The sequence below is a fragment of the Gymnogyps californianus genome, chromosome 2 (genome assembly GCF_018139145.2).
Source record: "Gymnogyps californianus isolate 813 chromosome 2, ASM1813914v2, whole genome shotgun sequence".
In the NCBI taxonomy this organism is placed as follows: domain Eukaryota; kingdom Metazoa; phylum Chordata; class Aves; order Accipitriformes; family Cathartidae; genus Gymnogyps; species Gymnogyps californianus.
Window position 1 is genome coordinate 157,395,105 of NC_059472.1, and position 27,059 is coordinate 157,422,163.

General features: G+C 36.7%; 1 protein-coding gene across 1 annotated transcript in view; it reads left to right on the forward strand.

Moving 5' to 3' along the window:
* The window catches only part of PTPRN2 (protein tyrosine phosphatase receptor type N2), a 599,582-nt gene that overhangs the window by 80,781 nt on the left and 491,742 nt on the right, over positions 1 to 27,059 (forward strand). The window contains exon 3 of the mRNA XM_050890935.1: positions 20,031 to 20,144. Coding sequence (XP_050746892.1) covers positions 20,031 to 20,144 — 114 coding nt within the window. The remainder of the gene's footprint in view (positions 1 to 20,030; positions 20,145 to 27,059) is intronic.

Consider the following 27,059-nt stretch of genomic DNA (forward strand, 5'->3'; position numbering starts at 1 on the left):
TGAAAGGTCATACAGTCGAGGACTAAAAGCTTGACTACTAGAACATTCTCAGTTGGAAATGGCAGAGGAAGAGAAGGGCCTGAATGTATTTTTCAACTGTGGGGTGATTGCACATCCTTACTATGAAGTTACCTTGAAAGACCATGGACAATTTTGGTATGCATCTATCTAGGCACATGGAGGCAGAGATGAACAAGTAGCAGTGTATATAGCCTTAACAAGAGATCGCCTGGAATACTCATATGGACATTTTCTTTCAAATCTATTGAAGAAGATTTAGTTGAAACTGGAGTGTGTGCAGAAAAAAGGCTGGTAATAAGATTAGAGAATGAAGTCTCTCATCAGTGAGGAAACTAGAGGAGGACATCCTATTTAGCCTTGCAGATTAAGCTGGAGAGATGATACCTGATATGCAGATGATACCTGATGATGCAGCTGATATCTGTAAGGATGTTATTGGTAAAATACCAGGGAGAGAAAAGAGCTATTTAAGCTAAAGGCCAGTATTAGCATGAGAACAGATAGGTACTAATGACTCATGGGTAGGTTCAGAATCAGATTTAGAGGATCCTTCCAAGACTTTGGGCTCTGGAGCCTGCCTTTCAGGTTGGAGCTTTGAAGGAAAAAGTGAGACATGTCTTGAAGATTAAGTAAGACATATTTTTATCAGAGGAATTGTGTGATGTGCAACATATATTGGAGGAAGTTCCTTTCATTCTTCTTATCCTATACTTGGCTTTAAACTCAGTTGCTATGCTGTTCGTTACACGAAATTGCACTTCTGTTAATGGTCTCAGATGCTTGTGAGATGCACAGGTGTTTCAAGAAAAAAAAAAATCTTAAGAGAAGCAATATCCACTGCTGTTTATGTTGTGTGCTTAAAAATACGTGGCTATATGGGCTATAAAAATGACCAGGACCCACTGTCTGGTCCTGCATCTGAGCAGCATAGAGCGGTCCATCTCTGGTCGACAGGTGGACAGATATGCACTGCCTCCTGTAAGTGTGTCTTGAAATGTTGTAACTCATGAACTATCCATATGGTTAGTGTGGAAGAGTATTAGTTGGGACAAAACCATGCCTAAGACCTTTCTAACATGTTACCTATTCAGGCCAAATGCCAGTGCCCGGGAGGGTTCTGTAGTGTGGTTTAGTTTACCAGTGCATACGGAGCTGTTGGGCTCTCTCTTAGACTGGGACTGTGGCTCGATGACCACATGAAATATAAATTGTATTACTTTATGTTATCTCTGACGTAAAGCAATAGATCAAATATTAATCTACAGTAGAATGAAATAAGAATTTTTTTTTAAAAAAGCTTGGTAAACTGCTACTGAATATTTTCTTAGAAATCATGGATTCCTGAAAGGTTTTCACAGTTTGTGCTTGATTCTACTTTAGTAAATGAAAGAAAATCAATAATGTACTGAACCGTAAGATTTTGTAAGAGGTTGTTAATTTGAAAAATATGGTTTTTTAATTTGAAATTTGGTAAAATACATAGCAAATTTAAAATCTCTGTGTTTAGACGTAATTTGAGAATTTTTCTCATCTTGAATACAGGTTCAGAATGTATTAGGCTTATTTCTTATGAATAATACAGGTTTTAATTCCTTTTTCTGTTTTACCAGTTACCTCAGGCTTTATCTTCTTTGTATTCATTTCAATAAACACCTTTGCCCTTCTCCCTTATTTCCCCCATGTTTGACAGAAGCTGTTTATAACCATTCATAAACCAACTTAAAGCTGTCCTTCAGATTCCTTCTTGAAATTCTCCTCTGTGAAGCATACAAAGTTCAGGGAACTGGACTGTGTTTAGTACTGCTTGTCATTCTGGGTGATATTGCCAAGCTCTTACTTGGGTATCCATATCTGAATGCCATAAATACTCATTTATGAATGTAGTCTCCTTGGGGGAGAGTTTTTAAAATTACTGTTTTATTTTATATGTATATATAATATTAAAATATAATATATACATGCACATATAAAATATATTTGTACATAAATATATATATGGAGGGATTTTTTGTTGTATGTTTGCATTTCATATTCCCTTAACAATTATTGAGGATGCTAGGCACTACTATGATATCAATAATTAAAACTACTAGTGTAAAAGACATGCTGGAAGACTTGTGGATATTATAGCACATGTTCCTTTCCTTTGGTTCTTGGTGCTATTTAATATATGCCTGATACCTTCAAGGACAGTACTGTATGCAAATTTTTCACTTTGCGTATAGTATGATCTATCTGTGACTTCTGCTGTGTTTTGATTTATTTCAGTTCTGACTTTAACCACCATATTATGACATTTACCCATTCCCTGAAATGGATGCACTGATGGCCATTATTAAATAAGTCTCATGTTAAACAAAACTATAAAGCTCATATTTTGGCTGTTATTTTTTTCTATAACAGATTATAATTTTTTACCATTATTTGAAAGTGATACGATTATTTGAAGGAATGTCCTCATTTTCTGTATTTCACGTTCACTTATAGTATCAAAAGCTCAGACCAATGGATTCTGTTAAATCAAGAATAAACACTTGATACATAAGTGTAGTGCATCCAACTGATTCAGCTGTAGCAGGTACTTCTCTCTGAAGTGATTTAAAAATTAACTGTTAGAAATTGACTATGATACAAATCACAGAAAACCAGTTCTGTTTTTCTAAGAATAAAAATAAGACTTGAAAATGTATTTGAATACACTTAAATAACTATATTTAAGAACACCTCACTTGATGCTAGGAAATTAACAGTCTTTTTATTCATTTGGAATAGAAATGCCTTCAACCTTTTAGGGAAAGCAAGAGCAAATTACAGCCAAATTTTCATTTCACAAGTCATCTTCATCCAGGATAAGCCAGGGCCCCAAGGTCAATTCTTCAATTTGGTATCCTATTTCCATAATGTTATTCTGCAGTGTACTTTCATTATTACTGGAGCAGTGCTCGCTTTCCTATTAGTTTTATAAATGGCTATGTTAATGCCTTTTTGCAGACAAAACCACCTTTTGTTAATATCCCAGTGGATTTCTTAAGGATTAAAATATATTTTTAAGCAGCTATTGGTTCTATTTATATTTTTTCATTGATGATTAGCCCTTGTCACCTACCCAAAAGTGGCATTGTTCAAACAGAGATCGAAGCAGTTTTTCAGAAGATGTGTTGAGTGATTGGCTGGACTGACAGAAAAGAAATAATTAGAAGCTGAAAATTCTAAGAATCTTTGTAAAATTTAGTAATAGCTAAAGCAATGCAACAGTGGGGGGGGGAAAGGGGTGGGGGAAAAATGTATTCTGGCCAGGGAACAGCCTTTTGTTAAGGCGTGGAGTTCTACAGATAAAACTGTTTTCTTTGTCTTTCCTGTGCTGTTAGTAGTGATAAGGTACCGGTACAGCTCTTACTCCTAAAAACTTGCCAGTTTTGTTTTAGATAATTAGATATTTACTTCTACAGTTGTAATATATACATAAATTATTATATTATATGTAATATCTTATCCAAGACAAAAATGGACGGAAGATGTCTGCAGTGTTCAATAGTGTACATCCTTGCTAGGAGGATTGTGTTTACAGCAGCCAAGTGTTGAGTAAAAAGTTCTCCTCAGACCTTAGATACAGTGGAAAATACCAGTTCTTGGGAGCCATATTGACGAAATTTGTTTTTCTGGGGTGTCTTTTGATAGGAGGATAAGTGATTTATATACATAAAATATAAATTTATTCAAGAAGGTATGGTGAAAGAAGCTATTGATTGATTATCTTGATTTTCCTTAGTCTACATATCTTGTAAACACTGTACGAACATTTTAGTAAATATACAGCAAAATCCTGTTCATAGTAGCATAGTATTCTGTTTGGCTTTGAAGCAGAGCCTTAGACTAGACTATTTCAGTTGGAAAGGACGTACAATGATCATCTAGTCCAACTGCCTGACCAATTCAGAGCTGACCAAAAGTTAAAGCATGTTATTAAGGGCATTGTCCAAATGCCTCTTAAACACTGACAGGCATGGGGCATCGACCACCTCTCTAGGAAGCCTGTTCCAGTGTTTGACCATCCTCTCGGTAAAGAAATGCTTCCTAATGTCCAGTCTAAACCTCCCCGGTGCAGCTTTGAAGTGTTCCCACGTGTCCTATCACTGGATACCAGGGAGAAGAGCTCAGCACCTCCCTCCCTGCTTCCCCTCCTCAGGAAGCAGTAGAGAGCAATGAGGTCGCCCCTCAGCCTCCTTTTCTCCAAACTAGACAAGCCCAAAGTCCTTAGCTGCTCCTCACAGGACATTCCTTCCAGCCCTTCCACCAGCTTTGTTGCCCTTCACTGGACGCATCCAAGGACCTTCACATCCTTCTTAAATTGTGGGGCCCAGAACTGCACACAGTATTCAAGGTGAGGCCACACCAAAGCTGAATACAGTGGGATAATCACTTCTTTTGAGCTATTCTAATGACTACGTTTAATTTCTGAAATCAGGCTGGTAAATATTTGATACCTGACCCTGGCCTGCTGCAGCTGGAACAAAACAAGTGAGCTTAGTACCATCAGGACAGAGCGGTCCTTTGGCTTTGTTCAGCATAGCTTCCTCTTGTGTTTTAATCAGGTTTTTTTAAAAAGAGAAACCTTTCTCAATCACTTTTTTTGTACATCCTGACATATCTATAGGTCTTGGAGACGTATGGTCTAGTAATTTGTCATGGAGCTCAAGCACCTTTGACATATTGCCTCTGATGAAGTTATTTAGGTTGAAATTTTCAAATTTGAATGCTTAAATATGAGTATATATGACAACTTACTAGCAGTCTGCTGAGTACGGTTTGCTGTTGTGTCAATGGCAACTTGGGATAAGCAGACACTTTAAAAAAAAAAAAAAAAATGAAGAGGAACATTTTTATTTTAGTACCAAGTACTAATTCAGGTTTTCAAGGTATGCTATATTCTGATTTGGAGCAAAGTTTAGAGGTCCTTGCAGTGATGGAGACTTGAACTAGCATCCCACACTGTCCAGATGGAACCAGTTTAGATCCTAAACATATTTGCATAGTCTCAGAAAGGCTTATTAACACATGTGAAAGAGAACACTATTGTAGTTAAATTGCTTCTAGATGTCCTCGGCATGCATTTAGCCAACTCCAGCGCACGTGCTTTTTGGGCTTTCCCCAAGTGTCCTGTTCCCAATTAGGTGCTGGTGTAAGCATTGGCTGTCGGAGATACGCTCTAGGTTCACCTGACCTCAGTTTAGGCACTCTGCTGAGTGTGAGTTAAGAACTGACAGTCTCTCCAGAGTCAATGTAGAGGCACTTTTGCAGAGTGTAATTCATCCTACCTAAAATTTGAAATATCTTCTAAATGTACTCTCCTCTCTCTTGGAGATTTTCCTCTTGGAGACTTTCCCTGTAGTGTGCTTCATTTCTCCCAAAAATCTCCATAGCTCTTGTGGCTTCCAGTGTATACATGCTGTCTATTAGTTAAGATACTTTATATTAAAAACTGTCAAAGAAAGGAAAGCAATTTCATACAGTTCCCAAATTAATGACAGTCTGCTTGCACATTGGTTACTTTCTGTTGGCATCTGGGTCCTAGTACAGACTGCCATTCTTAATCATATTTTAATTTTCAAATAAATTGCTTTCATTATCCTTTCATTTACAATACCATGTGTGCATTACTGCTCATTAATGTTTGTCATCTACTTTGCTGAGGCTGGGTTTTTAAATAGCCATGGTTGCAATGCAGTAATTAAAGATGATCCATGTTGGTTTTGTAGAAATTATTCTGAAGCCTTCTTACAAAAAAAAAAAAAAAAAAAAGGAAACCCAAGCCTAGAGTGCTGTTGAAATCAATTCCTTAAGTGTGTGGAAGCAGCTTAGCATAAGGCTTTGCCTGTAGGTAAAAAGAGGGCACTTCTAATGGTTCTACTAGAATGATGCCTAATGATGGATCTGTATGAAAACTATATTTCTCTGTAATTACTGACAGGCCTGTTGTTTTCGAGTATAAGATTTTGTGCTCAATATAAAGTAAGATTTTTTTCATGCTGCTTTCCAAAATTTTTATCCCAATGTCTGTTTAGCATTGTTAGTTTCTCTTCAGCCAATTCCTTCCCCCTTTTTTCCACTCCAGATACCAAAACCATGAAGGGACTGAAACAACATGACAGGGATTTTAAAATTACAGTTTTGGAACAGAATCCCTGTGGGACAGAAGTCAAAACAGTAGCAGTAACCTCTGCCCTGATTTTGGCCTAGCCATCTTCCATAGGTTATACATCATAATGTGGAAATGCATCCTGTATCTGCACTTGCAGTTAGTATTTGCTTGCCTGCGACATAGCCTGTATGACTGATTTTATGCACACACGAAATTGTGGATCTCCATACCTGTGCCTACCTGATATTTTTATTCCTTTGCTCCTTAAGTGTATGTGCTCAGCTTTGAAAATCTGGCCCTTAGGGATCCTGATGTGAATGTTCAAAAGTAATGTCGCTACTGATATGGCACAGGAGTAAAGGAACAATTATACATTATTCAAAGAGAAATTTAAATGGATTTTTGAGGTATGATTCTCTTTATGAACTGTCAGAGAACTAGTTGTTTTTCTTGTACTGATATTTTAAGAAGCAACTGCAGGTGATGGATACATCCTAACATAACAGTGCTTGGCCCCAAGAGTTGGTGCACTCTTCTTGGTGGGACTTGAAACTTGAGTCCTGCAATCACCTGCAGTGCTTCTGTGTTGCACTATGTGGTCATGGCTGAAGAGGCCTCTCATTTACATCGGGCTGCATTTGCTTCTGAGATGAAAAGATGAAATACATTCTGCTTCTTTCAGTCTATGCCATCATTTGCTCATAATGAACCTTGTCACCTCTCCATGACTAAGATTTTAATGCTCTTTCCATGGCTCAGAGCAAAAAGCAGAAGTTTTAAGAACCAAAATTACTGATGTTCCCAGGTTTTTTTCCTCCAGTTTATATATCTTCATGGAAGCGTAGTGAAGGGAATATATTTGGAAATACATTTTTTTTCTTTTGGTGTTGTCACACTCTGGTTAAAATAATGCTCCGTAAATTATTCAAATAGTAATAATTTCAAATAGATTCAATTAATGATAAATCAATAGATTCAAATTAGTAATAAATTTAAAACTTATTTGAGTGATAGAAGAAAACTCAACACCTCTCTGTTTATTATTGTACTCAAGCAAGTTGAAATATGTGTAACACCTCCTCTTAGTGTTTATAATCTGAAAAGCCAAGCTGGGTGAAAACTGATAGTAGCACCTCAACTGAGGTTGAATCCACAGATTTTTTAGAGTTTGTTCTTTTGTTATGGCTAATCCATTCATCAAAACCTTATGGCTTTATTCATATCAAGGTATGTATCTGTTCAATTTAATGATTTAGATTTTAGTTTAGCCAAATCACGTTCAGCAAGTGCCCCTCTCTTTGGTGGCGCTGGAGGAAACCTGTTGCAACTACATTCCTAACTTACCTGTCCAATCTCATATGCAAGGTTTGGTGAGCTGAATCAGATTTAAAAACACTTTTCCTAAAACTTAGTATGAAAAGAAACATTGCCTTTATTTGTTGTTAGAAATAGTACTTTCTCTTATTTGAAATTTCTCTATTCTTGTTAATGGTGGAAAATGGAAGGAGATGAGTAGGTGGAGAAGTTGATAACCCTGCTCTAGATCATCTAAATACATTGCGTAGATAAAACTGCAGGCTTACTGGTGAAAGTGTGGTGAGCTTTGGGAGAGTATCTCATAAGTTATTTTTCACTGAAAGAAGGCCAACAGTTATGCCTTTGTGAAATGAATTCATCAATCCCACTCTAAATGTAAGAGCCTGTAGTCGTATCACACTGTATCATGATCACATATGACATTTCAACCTAAGCACAATCAGTACTTTGAAATCACATCTGCATAGGAAACTTCAGTGCTGAAGAAAGGTGTATTTCTGCTTCAGCAGACGATCTTCATCCTATGGGCTCCATATTACAGCAAAGCTTTAAAATTTCCTGAAGGTATGATATGATACATGCAGCATTTTGCAACTGCTTTTAATTTTTTCAGTTTTTTCTAAAATTGTGGAAAAGCAAGACAGCCATGGAACACTGAGGCTGCAGCAGAGACAATTTCTTAAGCAATTGTTGTTTTTAAGCATGGAAATTTTCCCAGTAGCATCTGGGAGACTTGCAAGGAATGTGAATTTAGTCATGTGCTTAACAGTAACTGAATGCATTGGACTTTGTGCGGAAAGAGACTGGGTAGCATGACATCCTTCGGAAGTACTTGCAACCTCAAATGCTTATAAATATTTGCCTTAAATCCAATCCTGAACTTGGTGTGAAAGACAGAGAATTCCATGAGTGTAAAATTTGTTGCAGGATATCCCTTCCATTCTCTGGGCATTTGCAAATATGTCAAAGACAAAACTTTGAGGGGGCATAGCTCTCTGGATATGGTGACTTGGGGATGGTTAGTCATTCTTTTGGGTGGAATAAAGGTAAACAAATTTATTTTCCAATTTGGGCAGTATATCATTAGGTTCTCTGATACAGTGAATGTCTCTAAGTGTATTCTCTTACTTATTTACCACTTTTCCTGTGGTGGATAATGATGCAATTCTGTATATGATGATTATAACATGTAAATACAATGACAGTTACAATTCATCATAATTCCGGATGGCCCCAGATTTAAATTTGAGTAACCAGATAATCAGAAAAGGTGATTATACTAAAAATCATAATCAGATGAGGTGCAATAAGGCTTTGCTACTCCTGTTCTAACACATGAAGAGTATCAATATTTGAGCAGAAAATCAGAATCTGTGCAGAGATGAAGACAGGAGAGAGAAGTAGTAATACTGTTAAAGAAATGTAATGTTGCCAGTTTTGCACAGATTGTCTTATTCTGGTCATGGTTATCAAGATTTGAGGAATATCCCACCTACCGTGAGAAGACGGCCCTCAATGCATTGAAGCTGCTGCCATAGCTTTAGAATAAGCAGCGAACGCTTGCTTTTCAGTAATGTAATAGGGAACTGCGCAACCCTTGTCTCTCTGTATAAGAGGTATCAGTAATGTCAGTGAATTGCTGAGGACCTACCAACAATGTTAAAAAAAATCTTGTTTATGTAGATATATTTTTCTGTTTGTTTTGTGATATTAAAATAAGCAGAGCAGAAAATGATAGATGATTTTTTTTTTTTTTAAGTAACAGTCACTGTCCAGATAAGGTGAGGGCTAAAAGATTTCTCTTCTTCATACCACATAATATGCCATTTTCATTTTGTGCTGCTTATAACCCTGAGTGTCACAGCTTTCTATTCTAGTCTGAATAGTCAATGAAACATTATGAAGCCGATAAGAAAAGCTGGTCCCCGTTACTTGGCAACGGCTGTTAAGCAGAGCTGAGTGCTGTTGATTGAGAAGATTAGCTGCCATAGATAAACCTCCTCTTTTTGCTGCCCTGCTGCTTATCTTTCCACCCATAACAAGTTGCACCAAATACGACAGCAGCCAGTGGTTTAGGCAGAATATGAACTTTGTGGCGAATGAAGTTTGTGCAAAAGACTTAGTGTGCAGCCTTTAAAATCTTGAATTTATTAAAATTTGCAGGTTGTTTTCTGGACTGTCCTTTCTTGACTTCGGGGTGAACATTTTTATTTGAAAGGGTGATGCTCCAGATGTGAGAGAAATGGGATGTTCTGCTCCTACATTGTCCATTCATAAACACTGAAAACAGCAGCAAATATTTTTAACAGTTGTCGCTGGCTCCTGTTCTTAGTGACATTGAGGAAATAAATGAAATACACTGTAAAATTACTGCAGTTACTAGATATGCAGAAATTGGATTAAAAGTTAAAAATTGACTATTTTAGTTGATGCCTTTAGGAGAAAATGCTGTTGTAGATTAAACAAGAATGTCTGGATGCATCAAGAACTGTTTATATAGGTACATGGCTTGGAAATCTTTCCAGTTTCGATATATCCAAATTATATTTCATCAGAGAAGGATTTTGTTGACTGGCAAATTGGAGCTGAAATACGGCTAGGGATAGAAGGTGGTGGCTTTTTCAGGGTTGTCTTTTCTTTTTCCTCTCACTTTTTTAAAATGTTGCTTTATCCTTTTGCTTTCATTAGCGATTGTACAGTTCTGTTTACATTTTTGCCTTTGGAGAGGTCTTTGCAAACCTTTCTGTTGGCCAGAACGGGATCATAGGCTTGACTGGTTGAATAACTGGGGAACGGCAAAGCACTGGCAGAAGAGTGAAACTCTGAGGTGACATGCTTAAGAAAAGCAGTCTTTGTGCACAGATCTGGGTGAATAGTTATTCATCTAATAAGTGTCATAAGTTCAGCAATATTATTTAAATGTGTGTTGTTCTTTTCAGTAATCCAGCAGAAGCTTCAGAATAATAGATTTTGGGTAGAGGCAGTTTCCTTCACTTAGGATTGCAATCCTTTTTGTTAGCTCTATCAAAACATACTAAAAAAAAGTGATCGTTTCTGCCTGGAAGAGCATTCAGCTGGAGTATAAGAAGAGACAACAAACAGATACACTATTTTCTGTGTAGTTTTGTTATCCCAAGCAAGAAACCTGTCACTTCATAAGCAATATAGTATGAGGGAGAAATTTATACAGATACAGTATGGCGCTCATTAGTAAAATATTATTTCAGTGGGGTTTTTGGCTGATCATGTAGTCCTGGCTTTCAAGGTTTTTTTATTTTGCATCCTTGATGAACTGTTATTTCCTCCTTTTGTAGTATGAATACTTTGTTCAAAATTATTCTTATTTATTCTGTCTTCTTTTAAGAAGTACATGTGCTGAGTATACAACTTTTGTACTTAACCACTCAAATTGCAGGAGACTCTTCAGCTGTGAGCAGCTTAAATTCTGCCCCCAAACTCCAATTAAATAAGGACTTTTAATTGTGTACAGTATATTAAAAAACACATTACAATTTATAAGTATGCTCAAATGTTAAATATCTCCTGTGAGCTGTATGTATTCTGTGAATAAGACAGGAAACAATTTGGGGTTGCACATTTCACATGCATTGAGGAGTCTCCGCACCCATTGCAAAAGCAGAAAAATCTTGCTTTTCAGATTCATTCTTACCATAACTTCAGACACTGCAAATCTTAAAAGTTGTCATGAACTGTAACACACAAAACTGAGGAGAATTAAATACTTCTGAAACTGCTCCCAGTCCTGTTCCAGATCTCTGTTCCCATATCACTTCATCTGTCTGTGGGCTTACAGAGAAAAAAAGATCATCCTCTATTCTGAAGACTTCTGCGCTGGAAAAGGCATTTCACCGTAGGGCTTTTTCCAGCCTGTAGATAATCTCTTTTGCTTGTCTCAATGTTCTTTCCAAAATTTATCACTCATTTTAAAATTTGGACACCAGAACTCTGTATTCCCACACTGACCTCATCAATGCTGCATACTGAATGACGTCACCTCCTTATTCCAATTTATTGCTGTCATGTTCATATATCCACAAACCTTATTAGTGCTTTTGCCCTGGTATTGTCTCAGACTGAACGCTGGGGTCTGAACCAAGCAAGGAGGACTGTAATGTCTCATGCCGTTCACCTCTTGCCATTAGCAAAGCTACGGGCGGTGCTCAGGCTCTGTCACACAGCGGGGGAACAGCTGCGTCTGGACATCTAATTCATTGTGATAGAAATAACTTTTCCAAACGCAGCTTCTGATAGGTGGTCCTAGGTATGTAACATCATATTTAGCTATTTTAAAGCACAGTTTGCTTGAAAACTGTCACAGTTTTTCACGCTTTCCAGACTGTTCCGCAGAAACTGTTAGCATCCCTCTGTCAAAGTTTGAGGTGAGGTTCTCGGCTGTTCCAGTGCCCCTGCAGAAGCTGCCAGAGACAGCTTAATGTGCTGTGGCTTCTATAGGCGTGCTGATATTTCATACTCGAGCAAGGTGCAGGGATTTCTGAGATAACTCCAGACAGTTTTAATCAGTCTATAGGGTGCATCACTCTGTGAAGTTATCCTAGTTTATAAGGGTTTCTCCTCCCCTTCATAAAGAAATGCATTTAAAATTTCTGCTGATGTGTGCAGGTTGGCATAACATAATTTTCCATAATTTTTATAATACTTTGCAGCTAGGGAACAAGATGGAGATCTTTATTACTATAATTTCATGCATGTCTGAAGTCAATTCCATTTAGGAGTAAATTCAGTAGCTCAGATTACAAAAGTAATCTGCTGTCTCAATAAATATTGTCCTGCAAAGATCTAGAAAGCTTCAAGTTTGGCAAAGGTCAGAAATAAACCAAGTTTGCTCTAACTATTAGATACTGCATCTGATGAATATGAATGGAATGGTCATTAGTCATGTTTTCACGAGAACACTGTCTCCTGCAAACTCGTAATAACTAACTCTTAAAATATAAGCTCTTGGCACTTAGACAGCACAAGTTAAAACTTTCACTACTTTGTTTTTAATACAAAATGAAAATTAATGCAGAAATCCATTTTGCTGAACATGTTTCCTTGCAGAGTTATTTTTGCCTTGGGAATACAGATGCAAGAGCAGCTACAGTCTGATCACACAGGGAAGACATTGCCAGCACCAAAGTGGTTCTTGGCACCAACCGAAAACGTAATGGGGATCCTTGAAGTGACTGAAGTACATCTCAGTGATACTTGGAAAATTAGTGTGCATAAATAAGCATTAGTATATTTGCATCTCATTGCTTCCATAAATAAATTCTTAGTCCCTCCAGTAACCTCTGTTCATAAATGCATATTGGCTAAAAAAAAAAAAGACTTGTTCATGTTTCATCATTCTTCGTTGCTCTGGCTTAATTTTAAACAGTGCAAGCAACAGGAGCTCCATTACTCTTCCAGGAGGGAGTTGAACAGCTTCAGAATAGTTTCTCCCTGCTTGAAACTTGTTCTGATTCATTGTTCATTTTTGCCTTTTCACTCCATTTCTCCCAATAATGTCATAAATAATTAATTAACCAGGTTGCATAAACTTTTAGTCTTTTCCCATAAAGAATCACATAGTTCAATGCTTAAGGATCTATGCGGCTACCTCCTTTCTTTCCTTTTTCTCTGAACTTCTCTAGTTTATTTGTACCTTTCTCGTAATGATGTGGTCAGAATTTGGTGCAGTATTCTGTCTTTCTTCTGGGAAAAAATAGCTTTTTCTAGATGGGGGGTGGTACAGGGCTCGGATTTTTCACTAATGAGATAACAATGTAAAGTATAAACTTACATGTTAATCTTGCAGTCCAATGACTAAATATGCTAAAGAAAAAGAGATAGCTTTGTTGCAGGCCTACTAATACTTTACTTATACTTGAATTTAAAGTCTTTTTCCTCTTGGAGGAGGATTTATATGTTTAAGTCTTTCCTTCCTTTTCTCTTTAGTACCAGTACTGACAAAAAAAGGAGTTGCTGCTCAGATGATTTTGATTGCAAGCTCTTTTTTCTTAGAGACATCATAGCTAATATTGAATATGTAGTTTTGCTTAGAAAAGTCCTCTTAATATATTACAATTAGAGCTTCTTGGGTTTTTTCTCAAAGATTTTCTCAAGTCTGGATTGGTCTCTGGGATCAAAATTAGAGGCAGATGGTTTCTGTGGCTTACAGACTGTAGCGGTCATCTGGATGTGGAAGATGTTGATTCAGTCACTGCTTTGTCATCCTTTCTTGTCCTCTTTGTGGAGCCAAAACCATAGCTTTCATTCCACATAGTTACCTAGGCTGTGGAAAATTCAAGTTTGGTTTGGGTTAAATATCTGTGTCCAAAGAGGTGAGGAAAGGCATTAAATCTTGTTAGAGTCCTTTTATAGGACTGTTAGGTGGTCTGGCTTTCAGCAGAATTTACAAAGTTACCTTGGCCTTCCAGGCAGCAGTTTATTTAGTAGCTGAGGAAGAGTATATTTACTGGACTGTTAGTAAAAGTACCCACTGCATGGTATTTTCTTGTTGGATAAAAAAAAATTTTCAAGTTTAGAACATCTTACATCATTGTTTTCTGCTTCTTGTGGTGTTTCTACTACATCTAAAACATAAAGCTACAAAAATATGCTTTGAGTGTTATTTACAGTTGAGGATTTACTTTTATTGCATAATGTGCTGTGCCTTACACGCTAAAAAAAGCAGAATACCACCACATACTCTTTTAAAAACAATCTGTGTGCACTTTGCTTGTCTTAATAATACATTACTTCTATTACTTCTAGAAACAACTCTCTTAGCCTTTTTTTTTTTTTGTACTGTATTTCTTAATTTTAAATAACCGCCTTAAAAACTTCCACATGCCTACCAGCCATATGGAGAAGGAAGACTGAGGGTGGCTGTAACAGCATGGCTGTGTATTCCAGATGAACTCAAATGGATCTGAAAGCAATAAATCCGGGAGGTGAATAGCGTGCGCTCCAGCGTGATCCCTGCACGCGACGGTGTCCACTAGATGCCACTATTACTGCTCTGAAATGGAAATAACCAAGAACTACTGAGGCTGCACGGAGATAAGCAAAATAAAATGGTAAAAAGGTTTTAAAAGTTTAACACGGGGAGATTGCCTCCTAGGAAGGCTGCGTTCTCCGTGGAGTGCTGCAGGTTTGCAATGCAGTTAACTGTGATTGCAAGCAGCAGCTTTTCTGATGAACTGCTGCAGTGAGACTTGTAAGCATTTGCTGTTTGAAAGCATTGGAGTAATATTTTCAAAACATTGCATGAGAAATGACACTGCAGAAGCCACTGTTGCTCTATCTGTATGATCTCTACCTCACTTGTAAAGAGAATTTAAAAGTAGAGGTATAAATTATGAACAAATCTTTTTAATAAATGGAATATTAAAAATATGCTGTTTGCTGAAGAGCTTACTTGTAAATGTTGAATGTTGGTTTGTGGACTATGTCTTCTGAAATAAACCTCCTGGTATGCAACTTAATGTGCTCTTCAAGGAACTGTAACATTTAAATATTTTTTTTTTTGGGGGGGGGAAAGGGTTTTGAAAACAAACACTTTACCGGAGAGAAATAGCAGAGAGAGAAGAGTAAAATACTTAACAATCTCCTTCATACTTCCTAAAACATTTAACGTCTGTGACCTTGAAGTCCAGTATTATGAGACTTTTGAGATGCAAACATTATGCTTCCCACTGGAAAATGATTTAATCTTTCCAGTAGGCAACTTGGGCTCCTACCTTGGGTTATAAGACATCAAACACCGGCCTTTTCATTAGTCCTGAGCTACTCTTGGACCTTACAGCACCTTAAACCAATAGCTGGGGGAAGGAGTGTGAAGTAATGTCCATATTCAGTGAGAAGAACGAACCCTTTTCTTACAGAAGGTTAAGTTGCTGAAGAATGATGCCCACTGAAAACTCTGCAGAAACATTGGAGGAAGTTCTCTGATTAACTGCAAGAGCACAGTCAAAGGTGGCAGCAGATGCCATCTGACACACCGCTGGGTCTGTGTCCTGTGGGCACAGGAACAAAGCACAATGCCTGCAATATGGAGCAAAACTCACATTTTATACAAAGCTCTATGTTATAATTTTTTAACAATTGTCAGGTAATTAGGGCAAGGAAGCTGAAGTATTGGTCGACCCACGTATGTGAATACTGTCACTGTCTGGAGAGCCGCTTCCTTTCTGGCTGCTGCAGGAAGTTTGAAGAGCAGAACTGGGGGCTTCAAAGCATCTGCTTGAAGGCTCCTTTGCAAAGGTCGCTTGTCAGTGCCATGTGAAAATTCACTGCATGTAGATCTAAATAATTACTGCAGAACACAATCTTTTAATTTACATCTATCAAGCTTTCATCAGCCTGCAGATAAACTCCAATGTCTCTACCAGTCCTTATAGCTTTGCTCAGTGGCAAAATACACTCAACAATAACTCATTCTTTCTTTGCTGGTATTATTAAAAACTGTGCCAAGTCTTGTATACATCTTAGTTTCAATTGTCAGATTAGCCATACTTAGTGGTTCCAGGATAGGATATGTTTCTCTAGCCAAGGACAGCTTATTACACACTGAGTTTTTTTGTAGGAAACACTACTTAAAAAGAATTGAATGGATCAACTGCCTACAAATAGTCTTGCCTTCAAGGTGAAGGTGGTCGCTCAGTGCAAGTTTCCAAAGACTTTTTAGTACCTGTTAAGCATGTGATGCCTGTCTACCTTACCAAGTGAACATGCTGGCACAATCAACTCTTCAAAACTGTTTCAGACTATAGATTTTTGTGCTCTCCTTTTACATAATTCAGTACCTAGATGTCAGTCATGAATGTAACGTGGTGCTTCCTTCCTCAGTAGGTAATAGAGGTCATAAATATCCACTAATTCATGGCAAATGGGCAATAATAATGAATTAAGATGAGAGTTTTCTGTTTGCTTCTAACCCTCTTTCAAAAATCACCCTTCCAGAACTTGTGTTTTGACTTGTTCACTGTTTAATATATCAGTTGTAATTTTTTCCCTAGAAATAGATAAATATTCAGTGTAAATACATGTACCATGCTCCAGGGTGTTGTCTCTAATAAAAGAGGTTCATCTGCCATTATTTGAGATCTTACTGGGCACCTGGGTTACGTTAGATTTGTGTCTTTTAGTCTTAGCATCTAACTTTGTAATATATATTTGTCAAAATTCAATATTTTAAATAACAACTTGTAAAAATTTATGTTTGTGTTTTTTCTCAAATATTAAACCTATTAACAAAATAGCCAAATACATAAAGAAGTATCTCACTATCTCCTTGGGTATATTATTCTTCTGTTTTAGTCTCTTTGGAAACAAATGTAGAAGCCGTCTAAAAGTCAACATTACCATGCTGTTAACACAGATGTTTCCAGGTCTAAGTATAACTTATAAGATATTACTATGGAAATTTCAGATACTACTTTTTGCTAACGGTTAGCAAATGATAGCACTTTAATAGCAACCATATGTGTATATTGATCGCTTGTCTCAGCCTTCCCTCATTCTGGGCATGTGTAAAGAGCAGATGTCTTTTGCGTATTATGTTCCATCTCAGAATACAATTTTAATCAAAGTTCAGTATGAACACACTCTTAACGGCTATACGCACACAGTGGATGGTGGTTATTAAAGCATCACTCATGCTTTGAACTTCCTCTGCCGTATGACATTTACTGTAAAATCTGGGAGCTTTTCCATTTTCCTTTTTGCTTTATGACAACTTTGGGCAATTCGCTCGTTTGAGGCTATTAAAGGTCAAACGGGTGCACAACAGGGTGCTCAGACACTAACACACTGCAACAGCCCCACATCTCCCTGCGCTGGAGGTGGGTGCAGCTGGTCTGGAAAGATGCACCACGTATTTACTCACTGTAAAGATCACAGTGGTTTTGGATAGTTCATGGCAGACTAAGCTGGACAGTTTTTAAACATTAGCTGTAATTTAAGTGAAAATGAGGTTTGTGCTGGACCAAAACCATTTCTGAATTTGGGCCACATCTGCCAAATAGATATCTTGGAAAGACAAAAAGGGAGAACTTTTACAAATATTTTTTTGTAAAATGGCTCTCCCTTGCCTTTTTTTCCCCCACAATCTATGTAATTTTAAGAAGGTTTAATTAAAAAATACCTTGAAAATTGAATGCTCAACCTCAATTTAATTGTTTAGGTTTGAAATCTTGCCACAGTAATCTTGCAATCAAATAAAAAATAGAAAAACCCAAACAAACCAACCCCAACAAAAAAAACCCCAAACAAACAGAAAAACCTAGGAAAATTCCTACTTATTTAAAAAAAAGCTACTGAACTGAACTATGAAATCTACTATTTGCACAACTCCAGTCCAACTGTAATCCCCACTCTAAAGACCCTCTGTATTTTAGAGATGGTATTTGCCAACCGCTCCTGGGGGCATGCTACTCCATCTCCACTCTCCTAGCACTGCATTTAGCAGAGCAGAGCGCTGTTTGTGATTGCAGCCTCTTCAAAGCTTAGTATACCCATATTTCAAGTACAAAAGCCAAAGAAACTTGCAGTTTCTCCCTAAGCAGTCCCAGTGTTTTTGGATAGATTGTATAATGCAGCCCAGACTCATGTGCTAATTGTTAATTTCAGAATTTAAATAGGTTTTGTTCTATTCAAAGGCAGTAGGCTAAAGGTTTCTGAAAACTCTGGTTTTAGGAAAAAGGTTAGGTCTCTTTTAGAGTTTGTGAGTGAATTAGCTTTTGCATCCATGGAGATATCTTTAAATGATACTTAATACAAAAAACTTTAATTCATGCTGAATGTGTCTGCTTTTCTGGACTCTAAAATAAGATTATAATTATTTTTGAGGTACATTATCTTCCAAAAATCATGGAATATTAGTTGTTTATATAAACATAGATTTTGTCCTAATTATTTGTGGCCAGTAATGGTGGTATTCCAAAATAGAGCTGGCTATTTCAAGTTATGTTTCATTTTGAAAAATCTTGTTCTTAACACTGAAATGTTCTTCTATTCCTTTCTGAATTAGGACCTTATTTATTCCTGTTATCCATACATTTACAAGTGACTGATATTTATACACTTTGCCTATTTTCAACTGCAACAGGTTTTTAAATGGAGATGAATATTTTAATCTGCTGTTAGTCTGCTTTGTACATTATATGGCAGAAAACCAAACCAGATCTGTGTATGCGGTTTCTAAATTAAACCTAGTTTCCAATAACAAAATTAGACTCAGAGGTAAGTTTTTAATTTGGATTAACTTAATTTGGCAGTTGTAAGTGACAGGAGGATTGGAAAGGCAAAGAAAGAAAAAGTTGGCTAATTTCAATGAGGTATTTGTGTTTAACAGGGAAGGCTAATAATGCCCTTTTTCTGCATCCTGGATTGGTTTATTTTCTTTTATGCTATTATTTGTGTTTAGTGAACAGCTGGGCCAGTAGATCCTATTTGTAGTCTTTTAGCTCTGTGAAGTAGCAGAGAAAGTAATGGACATTTGCAAATTAATACTTACCGCTATTTTCTGCTAATCTGATGTAGCTATCCTTTTTGAGCATAGATGTAATATCAGAGCAGAAGTAATTACTGTGTTAAAACTAGCACTGCAGTAGAATATTTTACTAATTAAACTTGTTGCATTTAAATTGCTTCCTTTGGATCACTATATAGAAGAGAACTGTTTTGAACAATAAATGAAACCACTTTCTTTCTCAGAGGCCTAGAATTGCAGATGGTCAGATTGTATGTGAAGCACCTAGGTTCTGAATTAGTTTTTTGTATGAAAGGGAGAAAGGTAATTTGAATGTTTGAACTCCCTGTTCCTCCCACACATACACAGGAAGCTTGTCTCAAAATGAACAATTCTCTAAATAAAGACTAATAAGAAGCTAAATTAATTAGAAGGTGTGATTTGAAAAGACATTGATGAGAAGAGTCTGTCATTTTAGACAAATGGAATGGAGCTAAATAAATTAGGCCACATTAATATCTCATTGTTCTGTGAGCAGCTTTCTTTTATTGCATTCATTAGAGGGCACTTCTTGAAATGAGCCTTTACTAGCCATTACAGATTCAGTTCTCATTTACCAATGCCTAACACGCAGTTCCTGCATTAAAAATGTTTCAGCAAATCCTCATAGTTTCTGCAAATTAGTATTTATATTTCTGGATGCTGCACATCTCATCTGCAATGTAGTAGGCACTGAACATTAAGTTTTTTTCCCACTGAATTGTCAGTAAAGAAGTCTTACATCAAAAGATTTGGGAGGCAGAAGTCTGAAATTACTTTATAAAATAAACTGTATGCATAACTTGCACAATAGAATCTTCCTCCAACTAATATTCTTTCCAGTATTTATTTATTTTGATAGAAAATACCCTGTCTCATGACTTCAGTAGTCCTTTGATAGCTTTTTAATGTGTCTTTTAAAAGGTTCCTTCTGTATATAATTAGGATACATTGGAAATGCGCATCTCATCACACATTTCTTCCTCTCAGAAAACAAAAAGTATATTTTTCCTTTTCTTTTTCTCTCTCCTGCAGATGGAATATTTGGGAGATGTCAGCGAGTGCCAGTAATAGACATCTATAAATATGACATTTCACCCCCTGTTCTTCAGCGCCTAAGGATCATCCTGGAGCAGCTCTCACACAGAGGTATAGTAAAAACTCTGGAGTAGGGTTAGTTGCACTGGGGGTTACAATTATTTTGTGCTCCCTCTGAGGTGATGTCTTCAGAAGTTTTCGAACGCAGTGTGTTTCAGGCCCGGTAGCGCAGACTTCATAAAAGTAAAAAGCCTTCTGACTCACTGAACCTGCAACAAGGACTTGGTGAAGCAATTTCAGGAGAGGTGCTTCCTCCCTTCGTAGTGCATGTCTGTGGCTGACACTCTAGATGATAAAATTTTAGCATCTATGAATGCTGGTGTCATATAAATAAATCAGCAGGAAAGAAAAATAATTTGCTATGTATACTTTTGCACCACAGCATACTTCAGGATGCACGGGCAGAAAACACACAACTTCCAGTTAGTTAGAAACAGTTCTTAACTTTCTAATGAATTCGCATAAGTAGAACTGCTCTGATTTCTTTACAAGCTGCATCTACTCTGCTCCTTTTAATTTTTACTCAGCTTTCTGAAGTGAATCTCTGTGCTCTTTCCAAAGCCAGAAAGGATGTTCTAGCTTCTGGATGGCACAACTTGAACTAACAAATCAAAACTTGGATAAAATGAAAGCCAATACGGTGAACAAACTTTTTAGGTACTAATACACAAAATAAACCTCTGTTGTAGACAGCCGCAGGACCAAGAAATCTTTGTAATCTAAATTGTTCCAAGAAGATTGCTGGAATGGTTAATCTTGCACTTGCATCATCTGTGTGGGTGTTTGTTCCTAAATATTTTCCAGTTACAATCTCAATTACAAACTAGTAATATTGTATTAGCATGATGCTAGTTTAATTATGAGAATAAAATTGATTTCTTGGAAGTTCATGACTATACTTAGAGGCTGGACTTCCAGTTTGGAAACCACTGATTTAGAGGATTCAAAAAATTTCCAGGGATTTATTTCCTGTCCAGCAGCCCATCCAAATGAAGCAAACTCAGCAAAACTTGATTGTAGTAACTCCTGGCTGATTAACAGTTACATGTGAATAGAACTTGTGGCTCTTTCACTTGTCATTTTCTGAAGGCTAAGTTATGCAAGCAAATTTATGAAAATACTATTTCATCAGGGCAACATTGTATGAATGGAAAAGCTAGTATCTGCTCTCTGTTTGAATGCAGTGAAGAAGGAGGGGCAAATTCATCGCACTAAGACACCTAAATTGATATCTAAATTGATCATGCTTGCATGGACAGCCAGCACTCATTTAGATTGCCTGAATATTGATGATGAGTCCTACGTAAAGCTTCCTCCACAGGGATGTCAGAGGTGAGACAACTGCAGGAGACCCATGACTTTCTGGAGGAGCACATATAGAGGCTGATGGGATACCCCAGGCCATCTCAAAAGATGCTTACCTGTCTCCATCTCCCTGACTACCATAAGATTTTGGTTAGTTCAACTGAAATGATGTGTCCTTTCCCTACCAAGTGCTTCTCTGATCAATAAACCAACCCTTCCTAGGATCTCTGTTATCAGCAACCCGCCTCCCTGGATGTATCTGTTGCAGTAAACTGCAGTATGTTTCTTTTAAGGAAACATGGGCATTGAAATTTGGACTTGTCTCATACTTTTTCATAGCAAGAGAATGACAAGGAACACACAGATTGAAACCATGGTGGGGAATGAAAGCACTGTTGCTTTTATCTTTTCTTACTCATGACATTTAGAGGTGCATACACAAATGTGCATATGCTTTGAACTGATATAAAACTTTTGCAAGCAGTTTTTGTGGCCTGTGGGTATCCCAGTGAAGAGAATCTTAAATATATCTGTAAAAGATAATAGAATGCTAGAATGCTCTTGTTCAAATGATTGATGTGATAAAATCACTTTTTTTCTTTTTTTTTTTTACTGTCAGTATCCTTGGCAAATTCTGAAGTGAGGACAGAAATATGGAAGGAGTGGAATCAATACAGGCTATCAGATTAATGGATTACTGACATCAGGTTGCTCAGAGAAGACTGCTGTTTGCTAGTGCTATCACATGTAATATGTCCAGCCCTTAGGTCATGTTTTCTGGCTGTCATGGTCACTTGCACAGTTAATGCTCTTCTCCTGCAAACTGTGTGCAAAACATCATGACCGTTTCTACAGTATAGATTAGCAAGACATTGTCAAGACCACACAAATGTTTCAGGCAACCTCAAGAAAGGGCTTCCTTTTTTCAGAGGTCCTGTTTTCTTCATCTATGTAATACCCTGTTCTTCTTGTCCTCTCCAAAAGACTCCTGGCTAGCTCCACTTGGTGATGCCCACCTTCCCTGGAAAGGATAGGGGACAACATCTGTTCTCTCCTTTTTGTAAACAGCAGGAAAATTTTCTCTTGGAATTATATAGTAGGTCCCATGATAAGCAAAACTTTTAGTATTGTCTATATTGAACACTTTCTATTTTTATTAGATGTATATATAGTTAAGGACCAGATATTTTGGAGGTTATTAACTTGAGTGGTTTTCTAGGTTCTCATTTATTTATTTTTCTAATGTGACTTGCTTTTTCTTTTTTGTTTCCTTCCTGATGTCTTGCAGTATTACTAACCTCTTCTTTTTTCTAGCAAGTCTGTTGACATCTATTTCCATAGAATTAAAAAAAAAAAAAATCCATAGAAAGCCTTGTAAAATTTACATCCTCCTTCTTTCCTATTTGCTGATCACTTCTAAGTGATGCCTATATTTGAATCGTGGTCCGAATGGAAGATTGTATGGTCAGGTGCTATAAAACAAAGGACAAGATGATATGAATAGCAAATATCATTTGTGATTCTGCCAGCTCGAAATGTTTACTACAATAGGGAAGCATATGACAGAGGCTTAGATGAGTGACACACCTGATGATAATCTGTTTAATAAAGGACTTTGACTAAAATTGAATTCAGGTTTCATAATGATATAGTTTTTATGTCTTCTTTACACATTGAGTCTATCTTTGTCTACACTATCTACTAGTAGATTGATGATAGAAATGAATGCCTTGGAATATTAGATAGCTTCCTACAAAATGATCTGTTAGCATTCAAATACCCTTGTTTGTGGCATTTTCACTCACACTGTCCTTGAGTCAGTCCAATCTTTCAAAATACCCTTCATGAAGAAGATTTTCTGAAGATTCAGTTTTTATAAATGTGACTATCTATATGGGAAAAGCCCTTCTCACAGTTGTTGAAACATGATGAATCACTTTCTGAAGTTGGTAGTGCTATAATTTATAATTTATGAGGAGATGAAACATTTCTTATTGTCTGATAAACAGGACAATCAAAAGGCTGCTGTTTAGATAGGACTAAATTATTGGAAAAGGGAAATGAAGGAATTATCAGCATAGAGGGGTGAATGAGTAGTGCCTGAAGGAAATGGAAATACTTATCCCTATGGTTGGTCTTCTGCGTCCTCTTGTCCAGCTTGGGAGAAGATACTTCTTGGAATATTCCAAGAATGATAAATCATCTATGCACTTCCCTGTTTGAGGTAAAATTCACAAAATACTTTTTTTACTTAAATAGAATAAACAGATTAGAAAATGTTTTGTTTCCTTCTTGTCCCAAGCATATTATCGTGAAGCCAGTGTGATCACATTACTAAGATTCTTAACAAGATTGTGGAAACAGTTTCACGGTGATGGTTGACCTATAAGACTAGAAGCATGGAAAATGAGATAGGAGGACTAATCATGGTACATTATAACTCAAGCATGAATGCATAAATAGTACTTGAAATATCAGCATAAGCCATAATAAAAGAGAATAGTAGTATTTCTCAACTTGCTTACTCCAAGATGGATTTACATTTGTTTCATAGAATAGTTTCTAACCAGTGATTCAGACTAGCTGATAATATGCTACTAACTCTGTGAAAGTGCAGCTGCCATAGCATTACTTGACTCCATGGAGCCTGGAGGACACACCTCCTTAAAAATATCAGAACAAGGATATTTGCTCAGGGTCACAACAAATGCCCATCTGACTTAGGATTCTGCCTCTGGGAGTGGCCACTGTGCCTGTTTAGGGAAAAAAATGTAAGGAAAGTTCAAGCATATAGAAGCATTTTGCAACGTTTGTACCTTCTCGGCGTTATGTGCTTGGTGGTATATGGTTCTCCTGAGCTAGAAGTCATATTTTTGTGTTTGCTGTATGCCCTGTGGACACTGTTTCTAGCACAGTTCAACAGGACACTGTGTATTAGAGACAAAGCATGTTAGACTAATAATCGGTAGTTTAGCTTCTGTCTTCTGTTTTGCTTAAATTTTAACTAGATTACAGCTGTTGTCACTTTACTGCAGGAACCTTGCAGCATGACTATTTGAAAAACAAATCAGATAAATGTTTTTTGTTTTGTTTATGTAAGTTGGATTCATTACTAAATGATTCCTGAGTATGCTTGTTGCTACTTAATTTTTGCTATAACACACTCTAGTTCAAAACAGTACTTTCAAGGAAAGCAATTTCTTTCACACTGTTATGAAGAAAGTCCTGCTTAAGATATTCAAATATCAACAGTGTTATTAAGAGAACCAAAAAGAGTAGGATACACTTTTAAATTCATTTAGCTCAAGTCAGCAAGATATTCTGGAGAGGCTCAGGAGCTGTGGAAATAGGCAACAGATTTATAGACTATTTGAAAAAAATAGCACTTTTTTCCTCGTTTGTTTTCTTTGCAACCCAGGAAGCTCTTGACAGGGAGGAAAAAAATATTTGTGCTAAATTAATTCTAACCAGTTAAGTGTAAGGTGATTAATATAACTTTGCTAGAAATAATTTTATACTCTTACAGCAAATTTGTTTTAAAAACTAAAATGATTTACAATCAGTTAACTTGAAAATTGAAATGAATGTGACTTGTCACATGTAGCTTGTGAATTACGAAAGGGTTGCTAAATATTTCAGCCAGAACTATTTTTCAAGGCAAAGTATCATTTGTTACTGCAACGAAGGAAACCGACTTGAAAGTAAACCTTTATAAGCTCAGTTTTGAAATAAACTTAAAACGAATAACGCAGTTCTTGCACATATTTGCAAGGTGATTATCACATCATTATGGAGGTATATAGAAAGCTGAAACCAGGAGAGGCAGGAGAAAGCAGGTTTTTCTTTAAATTTAAATATTGATATAAAGGAAGGCAAACTCTTCTTCTTCAGGAAAAAAAAAAGTTTTACTTGAAAAGAGCAGTGGGTTTACATCAAATTTCCCAGGCATCAGCTTGTTCCAGACATCAGTGGACAGAGCAAATTCTTCTCCTAGATGGCTGCTGAAGCCAGGAATTGAAGCATAAACCCAATGACATGCTACGCTGGAGGAACTCAGCTGGGACTGGACGTATTTACCTTCTCCTGGTATCACTGTCACACTGCCTTAACTTTTTGGCTCAATGGACAATAACGCACTGAAAAGGTTATAAAAAATTCCTGCCTTTGTTAAATGCTAAAACACCACTGATATTTTTTGGTCTTCAAAGACCTAAATAGAACTTCAGAAAACTAAGAATGAGTTTCAGAAAAAGCAAAAAGATTTATTTATAAAGCAGCAGGAAGAATACACTTCAAAATCCTTTCTTGAACACCTGTATGTTGCACAGCACAGAAAAAAAAATATAGTTGGTTTTTTTTTTTTTCTTCTATTTGGTTCCTTGTATGGCTGCTCTGCTTACCAGACGTAATCTGATATGGCATTGACTTGTTCTTTGCCATATAAGACATTTGTGAAAAATGTTCTTTTCAGGAAATTGATATTTATGAAGCATGTATTGGCATTACAAAAATTTATTATAGGAGCAAAGCAGAGTCTATGCAGTGTAGGAAAGATATTAGAAAGTACAGAAGAAAACTTTTTTTATATGTATTTAGTTTTATCTGCATCCATTACACTGTTGCGTAAAGCTTTTTGATTTTACATCACTTGAATGTTCCTTTTTTGGAAGATATGTATGTCATCCCAATAGCATCATATTCTTTTTGTTTAAAAAGAATGATCAATCAGAGCTTTTACTTGTGTTTTTGATAAAATAACATGTTAACTAATATGTTTGAGAGAAAGGAGAAAAGGTCTGCATGTCTCCTTTGTGTCATGTTTCTGTCAATTAGCAGTGACAATTGCCGACTGGGATCAAGATGTATCAAATTCTTTGTGGCCCAGATAACTTTACAGCTCTTCTTCCAAAGGAAACATAAAAATTAGTGATAATATAATGCAAATATCAAAGGCTGTCGATCAATTCCTGCCTTGCCTCCTTTGTTTTGAAGATCTCTGTGGCACCTCATGGATTTTAACCTCTGCATTAATGCTTAGCCTTTTCCATGAAGCTCTCTGTGCTGGCTCTTCCAGAGTTTGTTCTCTTTCTGATCTTTGAAATTTGGAGACTGTCTCTGTTTCCTCCTTCTGTGGAAGAAACTAAAGATGTCTCTTCTTGTTCCCGTTGGACTTCACTGGGCAAGCTTGCCAGGCTTCCTCTGGATGGCCTTGTTCTCGGCATTAGACTGAGCAACAGCTGAACAACAGAAAGTCTTTGTATTTGAGTTATTCATTAACATGCTGCCCTGTTAATGATGTCACATGCGGCTCTGAACTTCATTCTTATTCTCTTAGATCATTCTTTAAAAAAATTAACACCTTCCACAGGACCATTGGACTGGGCATACACTGGGCTTGAAGTGATATGGGTACATAATATGTTTTTAAAACACACTTAAAAACACAGCAATCAAATTGCAGTTCATTATCAGTTGTTCCCACACTTGGAATGTCAGCAAATATCAATTCAAGCATGAGATTACTTCTTTAGCTGCTGTATTCTCTAATAACGCTACTTTTGGAAACTGTGAATAACAATATAGCATATCCAAACTAATTATGCCATTTTGTATGATTAATCTATAATTATAGCACATTTACATATTCAACATAAGACTGTT